The sequence below is a fragment of the Lithobates pipiens genome, unplaced genomic scaffold (assembly GCF_037356315.1).
Source record: "Lithobates pipiens isolate NorthernLeopardFrog02 unplaced genomic scaffold, aLitPip1_a1.2 Scaffold_22, whole genome shotgun sequence".
In the NCBI taxonomy this organism is placed as follows: Eukaryota; Metazoa; Chordata; class Amphibia; order Anura; family Ranidae; genus Lithobates; species Lithobates pipiens.
In genome coordinates, this window is record NW_027507784.1 from 178,365,438 (window position 1) to 178,377,475 (window position 12,038).

Here is a 12,038-nt window from a genome sequence, read left to right on the forward strand (position 1 = left end):
TCTCTAATAAAAAGTTGACTAAATTCAATTATTTAATGTTTAAGAAAACTTGGAAATTTCACATTTTCTACTGACAGACTTTGGTAAATGATTGATAGACCTTTGATGATCATATTTACTCCGCTGCCACAATTTACTAATTTAAATTAATTGTTATAGCCATGAGGCACTCAGTCCTCCTGCCCCACTTCCTTTCCTATACTCTCCTATATCTTCCCCTAGCTTTAAAAGGGTTAGCTCCAGTAACATGATTCATTGTGCACTTTTGTTTTGCTATCGATCTATCCTTAGGCAATTGCGTTAGCCTTTGACACAAAAGATCCAATAAAACTCAATAATGGATTGTATCAATGCATATTATTGTACCAGCTAAATATATGCTGTAAATCTGTACATTCTATTTTGTATTTAATAAACATTATTCAAAGAATTTTACATTACAAGCTCTAGTATTAAAGTGGTATTAAACCCAAAAGCAAACATTTCTTCTATTACAGATTACCACTGCTTTGATGAGATGGCTGCATTTATTTTCTTTTTTAGGCTTTCTTTATTGTGTTTTTACCTGGTGATCCTGCCAGTATGTCTATTGTTTTTAAAATAACACGTTCTCCAGCAGAATGTATCAGTTACAGAGCTGAGACAAACTATTTAACACTGTCATGGAGTGCTTACAATGACCCGCTAGTATTTGTTTATGTAAAACTTTTATCCTAAAAGGAAAAAGAAAAACAGTTTGCTGTAACTGCTTATAAAATATTATCTGGAGTTTGGTTTCAATTTGTTTGTATATTTAAATCTGTTGGTACATATATCACTCCCCTCTCCCCAAATTTACAATGCTGTTGTCCAAATGTGTCCCCTGTGCTCCTTCATCCAGAGTGGGGGCACTCTAATACAGGAGGTGTATTACTGGCCAGATTATCAGGTGAAAACATGTAGAAAAGCCTAAGAAAATAAACCAGTTGCAGCTACCACATCTAATGGTTGGTAAACTGCAAGATTTGACATTTTTGGTTTTGTGTTTCAAGACCACTTTAACCACTTAAGCCCCGGACCATTTTGTAGGCCAAAGACCAGAGCACTTTTTGCGATTTGGCACTGCGTCGCTTTAACTGACAATTGCACGGTCGTGCGACGTGGCTCCCAAACAAAATTGAGGTTCTTTTTTTCCTACAAATAGAGCTTTCTTTTGGTGGTATTTGATCACCCCTGCGGTTTTTATTTTTTACACTATAAACAAGAAAAGAGCGTCAATTTTGAAAACAACGCATTATTTTTTACACTTTGCTATAATAAATATCCCCCAAAAATATATAAAAAAAACGTTTTTTTTCCTCAGTTTAGGCCGATATGTATTCTTCTACATATTTTTGGTAAAAAAAAATCGCAATAAGCGATTATTGATTGGTTACCGCAAAAGTTATAGCATTTACAAAATAGGGGATAGTTTTATGGCATTTTTATTAATATTTCTGTTTTACTAGTAATGGCAGCAATCAGCGATTTTTATCATGACTGCAACATTGTGGCGGACACATCGGACATTTCTGACACATTTTTGAGACCATTGTCATTTATACAGCAATCAGTGCTATACAAATGCACTGACTGTGTAAATGACACTGGCAGTGAAAGGGTTAACCACTAGGTGACAGTGTAGGGGTTAAGTGGGCCCTGGGGAGTGTTTCTAACTGTGGGGGGCGTGGCTGTGTATGACACATCACTGATCTCTGCTCCGATCACAGGGAGCAGATATCAGTGACATTGTCACTAGGCAGAAGGGGGAGATGCTTGTTTACATTAGCATCTCCTCGTTCTTCCTCCCCATGAGATGATCGAGGGTATCCCTGTGGCGATCGAATCCGCAGGACCTGCGAACTTACTCACGGAGGTCCCGGCCGGCGGCGTGCACGTGATGGCACGACAGCAAATTTAAAGGGACGTACCTGTACGCCCATTTGTCTGTCCATGCCATTCTGCTGACGTATATCGGTGTGCGCCGGTCGGCATGTGGTTAATGAATTGGTGTATACATAATGTTTCTACATTGATATGTTACTGAGCCATCTTAATTTATTTTTAAAATTGTATTTGAGCTATTACATTGGAAAGTTGAGATGTAATGCTGATTGTGTATTTAGTTTAAATAGAATTCAAATAAACTCTTCTGCTTCTGCAATATTAGATGCTTAGCTAGAATATGAAGGTTTTACTATAGCATGTGCTGTGTCCTTCGGGTAAGAGACTTCTCATACTCTTACTCTTGCCAGGAGATAAAAAGGCTTATTTTACTTGACAGATAAATAGTTAGCTGAGGAATGCTGCTTTACCCTTTCTAATTGTCCCTGTTTGACCCTCCACATTAAATGGTAGGGAATGCTTTTCGGTCTACTTGGGCTGAATTCTTTCATTATACTCATTCTGAAACTGTTTACTGAATCACAAGCTGAAGATTTTGTAAAAGCATTCATTCAACTGTAATTATTATCTAAAAGCCTTGTTATTTTCCCACTTGTTTGGTCAGTTAAGTACTGTGTATTGGGTATTGTGCTTTTACCAAATATAAGCTCTTATGGTTTTTATTATGATACATTTTTATTAGCAGGAGTAAATCACAGGTGTGTAGAGCAAGTTAGGCATCAAAAGTGATATGAACCTTGTAGGAATAGTTTAAGTAAAAGTACTGGTACTTGTGAAACAATGAAAAGTTTCTAGTTTTCCTGCAAAGATACCTGGAGAGTTTTGTAGCCTTGGAACAAAAATTTGCATGGTGCTCACAGGTAATGGAGGTAGAAGCAAACTCTTGTTTTCAAGAGAACTTGCTGCATGGCATTCCGCGGATCTCAGTGTTCACTTGTCACAATTCAACAGCAAATGTACCCCATATAAGATCTATCAAGAGCACTCATGCATATAGTTCTCTTTATTGAAGCAAAATTTACAAAGGCTAAAAACACTTAAAATCAAATCAATGACAGTAGTCATATTCTTTATGTACAGGTTTCCTAATTGCACAGTAATTTTTGTGTAATTGTTTTTTGATGGCATGGCTATAACAAAGTAGCCAATTCTTGTACCGATTTTGACATGAAGTTTGACATAGTATATCATTCTGGCATGGTTAGTTTCTAATACTACATTTGGTAAACTACAGTGGATTATTCTTTTATGTTTGGTTTATAATGAAGCATACATATTTAATAGATTATGCTGTTGAGTTGCTAGATATTAGGTTATATTTTAAATGTTTATATATGTCAGAGTTCAATGCTAGATGGTGCCTTGGGTCCTCTTATTCTATAATAATTTGAACAAAATGCTCCCTGTCTGGTGTTTTGACTGTTGTGTAGCATATATGGAAATCTGTATCTATATCATCTTTGATTTTGTTCTTCCAATAAAGGACTATTCCCTGATGTTGGAGGAGGGTATTTCTTACCACGGCTTCCTGGAAAACTTGGCTTATATATTGCTCTTACTGGGTTCCGTCTAAAGGGAAGAGATGTGCAGAAAGCTGGCATTGCTACTCATTTTGTAGCATCAGAAAAGGTAGGATTTCTTATGTCTGTATAAAACTGTAAGAAGACCTGGCATGTAAAAAATAAAACAAAAAGGTTTTTCTTTTATCTTTTTAAGTAATAATTGTTTTAGTAAATGATTCTTTTTATATTTTTATTGAAAAAGATCTTACAGTAACAAGTATATCAAATAAATAATTGCCCATGCATGGGTTGTCATTATAGCATAAGCATATTTCTGTAGAGAACGAGCAAACAAAAATAAAATAGACCATCATCAAATAAACAAAGAGTTGCAATAGAATGTTCTTATGTATATATTCTAATATGAAAAAGATAATAATCATTATCAGAAGATAAAAAAAACATGACCCTGAGCCTCAGGCGACCAGGTACAAAACAATTCTAGTCAATAACTTGAGTTTTATAAAAGGTATAGGAATAAATGCCCCGTATAAGGGGGTCAGTAATAGAGCCATGTAAGCCCACAAAGACAACCTGGTATAATCCAGAATTAACAACAGATAAGAAGGAGAAGAGAAATCAGAATAAGAGGAGTAAAATAAATGAATAAAAGGACAGGAGAGAAGAGTCAATCAGGTAACAGTGATATATTGGATCCACAGATCCCATATTTTATTGAACTTCTCAGTATTGTTATGAAGTGTATGGGTGCGCTTATCCTTGAACATAATCCAGTTAAGTTTACACTTAACATAATCAAAAGGAATTACCGACTGTTTCCAATGTTTAGCAATAGTAATTCTTTCCACCAATAGTATATACGTGATCAATTTCACTTACCTATGATTTTTTTTTTAATTCTCTAATAAGGAAGCTATATTGGTGTTGCAAGATCTTATCTGTTTGGGGTTGAGCAACATTATAACCCTGTTCAACTCTGGGAAGTACTGAGTATGTGCTCTTACTATGGATTTACGCCCCAAAAAAGATATGGAACAGTGAAAATAATTGTGCTATGTAGGCAACAGATGTTAACTTTGTGTCCCATAAAATAAAATAAAGAGTGGGTGCTTGAGAAAGATGTTCTTTTTTCACTTACGGCAGCTGTGGAACCTAAGGTTTTGTCACAAAGATATGAAATTCAGATACAGTGCCTTGAGAAAGTATTCATAGCCCTTTTCCACATTTTGTCATTTTACAACCAAAAACATAAATGTATTTTATTGGAATTTTATGTGATAGATCAACACAAAGTGGCACATAATTGTGAAGTGGAAGGAACGTGATAAATGTTTTTCAGAATTTTTTACAAATAAAGATGTGAAAAAGTGTGGTGTGCATTTGTATTTGCCCCCCCCCCCCCCGAGTCAATATTTTGTGGAACCACCTTTTGCTGCAATTACAGCTGCAAGTCTTTTTAGGGATGTCTCCACCAGCTTTGTTCTAGAGAGTGAAATTCCTGTTGGAAGGTGAACCTCTGCCCCAGTCTCAAGTCTTTTGCAGACACTAACATGTTTTCTTCTAAGATTTCCCTGATCCATCTATCTTCTCATCAACTCTGACCAGCTTCTCTGTTCCTGCTGAAGAAAAGTATCAGCACATGATGCTGCCACCACCATGTTTCACGGTAGGCATAGTGTGTTTAGGATGATGTGCAGTGTGGTTTTCAGCCAAACATAGCATTTTGCTTTTAGGCCAAAAAGTTAAATTTTGGTCTCATCTACCCAGAGCACCTTCTTCCGGATGTTTGCTGTGCCCCCCACATGGCTTCTTGCAAACTGCAAACAGGACTTCTTATGACTTTCTTTCAACAATGAATTTCTTCTTGTCACTCTTCCATAAAGGCCAGATTTGTGGAGTACACGACTAATAGTTGTCCTGTGGACAGATTCTCCAACCTGAGCTGCGGATCTCTGCAGCTTCTCCAGCGTTACCATCAGCCTGTTGTCTGCTTCTATGGTCATTGCACTCTTTGCCCAGCCTGTCAGTTTATGTGGACGGTCATGTCTTGATAGGTTTGTAGTTGTGCCTTATTCTTTCCATTTTAGGATGATGATTGAACATTGCTCTGTGAGATATTCAAAGCTTGGTATATTTTTTTATAATCTAACCCTGCTTTAAACTTCTCCACAACTTTATCCCTGACCTGTCTGGTGTGTTCCTTGACCTTCATAATGCTGTTTGTTCACTAAAGTTCTCTAACAAACTTCTGAGGGGCTTCACAGAACAGCTGTAGCTGAAGACTATTAGTTACACTAGAACAAGAATAGAAGGAAAAGCCTCCAGTGGAGAAACCAATGACAATTATCCAAGAGGGGATTTCCTTCACTATGATTTTCTTTTACTTGTGTCATCAGGACAGGAAGTTAAGGGAACTATCCTCAATGAGACACAGATGGCAAAAAATTAGACAGGATACTGAAAAAAAGACATGGAATCACTTTAAGATACACCCAAGTGATGTAGGCAGTTGGGACTTGGCACATGAAGTATTGATGAGAAAAAAAAAACTATATGTAATGGACAACTGAAGTATCAGTGGGACACAGCCCCTCTTTGTCAAAGTTGCATCCCACCGAAATGGTTGTTTATGTAAAAAAAAAAAAAGGTTCTCATTCATCATTCATACTCCTTATCCCATGACTGACTACATCACATCTAATGTTTTATATTGATTTCTGTGTGCACCCGGGCACTATCAATTATTGCGTATATATTTTATCTTGTGTTTTAATTGGGAATGGAAAAAAGCACATTTTTTTCCAACATAAATGTTATATTAATAGCACAGACTTCTGGCTGCGAGTCTTGCCTGTAAGCCTGATTTTTATGTAACATAGTAGGGTTGTACAGCTCAAAGTCAAAGTTCATCTTTAATTTTCAGAGAGCTTTTTCTCTTTTGCCATTATATTGTGATACATGCAAGGCCCCTTTCACACGGTTGGACTGAAGGGGTCCGCCAGCCAGATTTTTAGGCGGATCTGATCGGACTTTCCATTGCCCTCTATGGAGCCTGTCCGTTCACATCCGCCGAAATCCGATCCTATCAACTAAAAACAGCCAGATGGGGATCTGTTCTCCATCCGTCTAGTGCAGGGATCCTCAAACTACGGCCCTCCAGCTTTTGCGAAACTACACATCCCATGAGGCATTGTAAAACTCTGACATTCACAGACATGACTAGGCATGATGGGAATTGTAGTTCCTGAACAACTGGAGGGTCATAGTTTGAAGACCCATGGTCTAGTGGATCGGATCAGATGGCCCTCAGGTGTAAATGGACAGGCGGTCCATTTAGATCTGACTGACTGACCTGATTTTGCTGGTATGTTTGATGCAACAAGTTTTAATGTCATCCTGTGCATCTAACCTATTGTCATTGTTACTTTTTGACAAACTGATTGGCAGGGTAGGATCAAGTCAAGGACAATATCACCTTTACCTCAACAGAACACAGGATTCAGAAACATTTGGCTTATAATTCTGCCTACAAGAGGATTTAGGCACTGGCAAAAAAACAGTGACCAGCCTAGTTTAACCCCTTCCACTCCCAGCATCTCTGTTTTTTTCTAGTATTCCAGGAGGATGGACCTCTTTTTTTTTTACTGAGAAAATTAATTACTAGCTATATTTTCTTTTTCCTAATGTTTTCTTCAATCAAGACATTGTTAATGGTGCTTGACCTAGTCTTTTTAAGCGTCTATCCAGATAGACATATCTTCAGCAATAGCTCATGGTTATGGTTATGCAATAGTTTGTCAGCTTACCTCTCATCATGTGTGCATCTCTAGAGACCAGCCACTCTCACCTGACTGCTTTTATAATCTCTCCTCTAAGCATGGCTCCACCCCAGCTCCTATCAGAGAACTCTATATTAACCTGTGCACTGCAGGCCAGCCCTGCTGATCAACATTGTGTGTTTGGCTTCCCGTTTCCTGCTTATCCTGTGCTCTAAGTTTGCCTCTGTTACCGACCTTGGCGTGTTCTCGACTATTCCTGTCTGCTCGTGACCCTGACCTTTTGGCGTGTCACTGACTATCCCTGTTTGCTTGTGATACTGAACCTTTGGCGTGTACTCTGTTGTCCTCGTCTGCTAGTTGCCCCGACAATGGCTTATTCCCTTACTATCCCTATCCTCCTGTTGCCTACTGTGAGTGTGAGCTAGAGGACCCTGGGGGTCACAACCTGGAGCCAGTTGCAGCCCAGTCCATCCTCACCACTAGAGTCTCTGGTGAACACCTGCTGGCTCTTGGACGCCGAGCCCTAGGGAATCTTACGCTCTAACCCCAGTGGGATCCATGTTGGCATTCTAGTGGCCCTGCCATCCTTTACCACCCTGACTCCCATCCGCAGCAGTCAGCTGTAGGGTCCACTACCTTGCGATGCACTCCTGATCCCAACGGTGTGCATCTGTCACCTGGCCTCAGGTGGCCTGACACTCTGGAAGCCTTACCTGGAGCCTGCTAGACTGAACGATTGTGGGACCTGCCTGAAATGTGACCTAGCACTGAGCTCTCCATGTAGCACTTTCCAGACCTCTGCGCACTTTTTTAGCCGCTAAATGGTTTCAAGGTCCACAGCCATGGCACAATCTCTGATGTGACCTAGAGCCTGAAAACTCATTTATAAGTAAATAGTATAGGAAGTGGTTTCTACAGGCAATAAGATACAATTCTACTTCCATACCCATTTTTAGCTTTATGTCTTCCAACCAACTGGTGCGATTTTTTTTTCTTTGCTGTAATTCCTCAACACTTCCCGTTTGTGACCCAGTTATTCAGACGTTCTTCTACACCCTGTGTATTTACCAAGTTCTAGCCCCTGTGCTTGCCTTGTTACATTCCTAGAGCATCTCTATTGTGGGATATCTGGTTCTGACCAATGGCGTGGCTCCGATTTTTCAGAACTTTAGACATGTCAGTTGGATCCCGAACCTTCGTAAGTCTGTGTTGGAGCCAATCATTACTTGAAATATCAGAGTCTGATCCTGGACACACCTTAAGCAAGAGTTTTTCTTCCACAAGAAAACCTTCAAACTCTCCTCTCTGACTCCTCTGTCCATATTTTGACTGACTCTTTGCTTCTGCCTTGCCTAGGGTAGCCTTTTTTGAGGCAGTCTCATTTTGTCCAGTTTCACTACAGACCCCTACAATTCAACATCCTGTCATCATGGAGCAATTTAGTTTAGTCCTAGAACAAGCCAATTCACCTGATACTAAAGACCAGGTTGTCTCTTGCCTCATGGCTCAGGAATCCAGCTTTGGAGTTGGGTAAGTCCATCTTTCTGATCTCTTCAAAGGTCATCCCGATGGATGTCAGCCTGACAGGAGTCCTAAACATTCTGAGGGTGCTGGGGAATGGAACGCTGGAGGAATTTCTACTCTATTTTTTTTTTGCCAATACATTTTTTTATTAAAGTGAGATAACAGAACAGAAAAAAAAAATCACAATATATCGTAATCTCAACAAATAACAAATACAGATGTCTATTTCTGTTGCATTCACACATACAATGACTCGGGTCTAGGACCAGCTAAGACCTCATTTGCAAAAAAAGAAAGAAGTTTGTGATACCGCCTTTATGGACAGTACAGTATCCAGCAATAACTAATATCACAGCACACCTGTAGGTTAATTGATTGGTAAGAGGGGGGGGGGAGAAATATAAGGGATCACAAAGAGAGGGTAGAAAAGAATAGAATAGAAATAAGAGAAGAGTAAGACTGTATTACAAGGGGTTCCTCATTGAGGAAGTCTTTCGCTCGCTTCCTAATGGAGACCAGGCAGGACCAAACAGAGTCAGTATTGGACGTTCCGCTAGGGTCAGGAGGCCACTCAGCCAGTGGACAGGCTATCATAAGCATCTGAATACTTAAACTGTACCCATGGGGACCAAGTTTTATGGAATTTTTCGGTTGATTCATTGGCTATAGCCAGGGTTTCTTCCATTGCAAAAATGCGGTTGACTTCTCTCAGTCATTCTCCCACTGTTGGAATTGATGTAAATTTCTAGTATCTACGGATCAGGGATTTAGCGGCAATGAGGAGGTGCTTTGACAAGGATTGTTTATATCTACCAAGGGGGAAATTGGAGATATGTAGCAAACAGGCTGGTGTGAGTTGCAATTTTGTTTCCGTAATGCGTAAACTTAAGTCACAAATTTTCCCCCAAAATATGGAGATCTGGGGGCAGTTCCACCAGATGTGCAGCATGTCTCATTTAGCCACACCACACCTCCAGCAGAGGCCAGTGGAAGCAGGGTACCATCTCTTTACTTTCTCTGGAGTGGCATACCATTGTGACAACAGCTTGTAGGAGTTTTCCTGTAGCCTAGTGCTGATAGAGCACTTATGTGCCAGGATACACGCGTTTTGCCACTGCAGATTAGTAAAATGGGTCTGAAGTGTTGCCTCCCATTGGTCCCTAAACCGGCCCGGGTCCGTGTTGCCGTGCTGCTGGAGACATGCGTACATAAGTGAGGTTGTTCTCTCCACAGGTTTGCCCTCAGAGCACCTTGGCAAACAGATGCCACTAGAAGTCTGAAAAAACTTAGTCGTGCTCATGAGCGCCTGTGGCGCAAGACGAAGTCTCAGAGAGATTTCAACCAATATAAATCTGCCCTCCAAAATTACAATTCTAGCCTCCTCTCTGCCAAGCAGAACTATTTTATCACTCTCATCAGCAACCTATCATCCCGTCCCCGTCAACTCTTCTCTACTTTCAACTCTCCTACTTCGTCCTCCTCCGCCTCCACCCGCCAACTCACTCACTGCCCAGGAGATTGCTAATCACTTCAAACAGAAGATTGATACAATTCGCGTAGAGATTTCTACTGTTCTGATACCCTCCACGCTTTACACATCATGCCCACAGGCACAATCATTACTTCCCTCCTTCAACCCCACCACTATAGATGAAGTTGCTAAACTACTTGGTAATGTCCACCTTACCACCTGCCCTCTGGATCCTGTTCCCTCGCAAATGCTGCGTTCACCCTCTGACTCTATGCTACACTCTCTAACTCACATCTTCAATCTCTCCCTCTCTTCTGGCACCTTCCCCAACTCTCTAAAACATGCACTTGTCAAATCCATACTTAAAAAACCCTCACTGGACCCCTCCAATCCAAACAACCTACGCCCCATCTCCTTGCTCCCCTTTTTATCCAAACTACTCGAACGTCTGGTCTACAACCGACTGAGTGACCACCTCGCTGATAATAGCCTTCTTGATCCCCTTCAGTCTGGATTTCGTCCTCAACACTCCACAGAAACTGCTCTCCTAAAACTAACAAACGATCTACTAACGGCCAAAACCAAACGACATTATTCTGTACTCCTCCTCCTGGACCTCTCTGCTGCCTTTGATACGGTTGACCACCCCCTCCTTCTCAAAAAACTCCACACCTTTGGTCTCCGTGACCATACTCTACGATGGTTCTCTTCCTACTTATCCAACCGCACCTTTAGCGTTTCTTACAACTCTACTTCCTCCTCTCCTCTTCCTTTCTCTGTTGGGGTCCCCCAAGGTTCTGTTCTTGGACCACTCCTATTTTCAATCTATACCTCCTCCCTGGGTCAACTGATAGCCTCCCACGGCTTCCAATACCACCTCTATGCTGACGACACCCAAATCTATTTCTCTACCCCTCAGCTCACTCCCTCTGTCTCCTCACGTATCACTAATTTACTATCAGATATATCAGTCTGGATGTCACATCACTTCCTCAAAATCAATCTATCCAAAACCGAACTTATAATTTTTCCTCCCCCATATGCCCCTTCCCCTGATCTCACTGTCAAAATTGATGGCACAACCATAAGCCCATCCCCTCATGCCAAGGTTCTAGGTGTAGTCCTGGACTCTGAACTCTCCTTCAAGCAACACATCCAATCACTGTCCAAATCCTGCCGCCTCAACCTCCGCAACATCTCCAAAATACGCCCCTTTCTAACCAATGAGACAACAAAGCTCTTAATTCACCCGCTGGTCATCTCTCGCCTTGACTACTGCAACTCCCTTCTCATTGGCTTACCTCTACATAGTCTATCACCTCTTCAATCCATTATGAATGCCGCTGCCAGACTCATCCACCTTACCAATCACTCGGTGTCTGCTACTCCTCTCTGTCAATCCCTCCACTGGCTTCCGCTCAGCCAAAGAATTAAATTCAAAATACTAACAATTACATACAAAGCCATCCACAACTCGGCCCCCAGCTACATCACTAGCTTAGTCTCTAAATACCAACCTACTCGTCCTCTTCGTTCCTCTCAAGACCTCCTGCTCTCTAGCTCCCTCATCACCTCCTCCCATACTCGCCTCCAGGACTTTTCCAAAGCCTCCCCAATCCTATGGAATGCCCTACCCCAATCTGTCCGCTTATCTCCTACTTTATCAGCTTTTAGAGGATCCCTGAAAACACTTCTCTTCAGAGAAGCCTACCCCACCCACACCTAACTGTATTTTCAGTTTCTCCATCAGCTCATCCTCCACAGTTATTACCTTTTGTTTCAACTTGACCCTCCCTTCTAGATTGTAAGCTCTAACGA

The 12,038-nt window shown here is 41.0% G+C and overlaps 1 protein-coding gene across 2 annotated transcripts in view; it reads left to right on the forward strand.

The window, feature by feature from the left end:
* The window catches only part of HIBCH (3-hydroxyisobutyryl-CoA hydrolase), a 215,789-nt gene that overhangs the window by 125,329 nt on the left and 78,422 nt on the right, over positions 1-12,038 (forward strand). For both annotated transcript variants that reach the window (XM_077448677.1, XM_077448678.1), the window contains exon 8: positions 3,407-3,552. In XM_077448677.1, the coding sequence (XP_077304803.1) occupies positions 3,407-3,552 (146 nt within the window). The remainder of the gene's footprint in view (positions 1-3,406; positions 3,553-12,038) is intronic.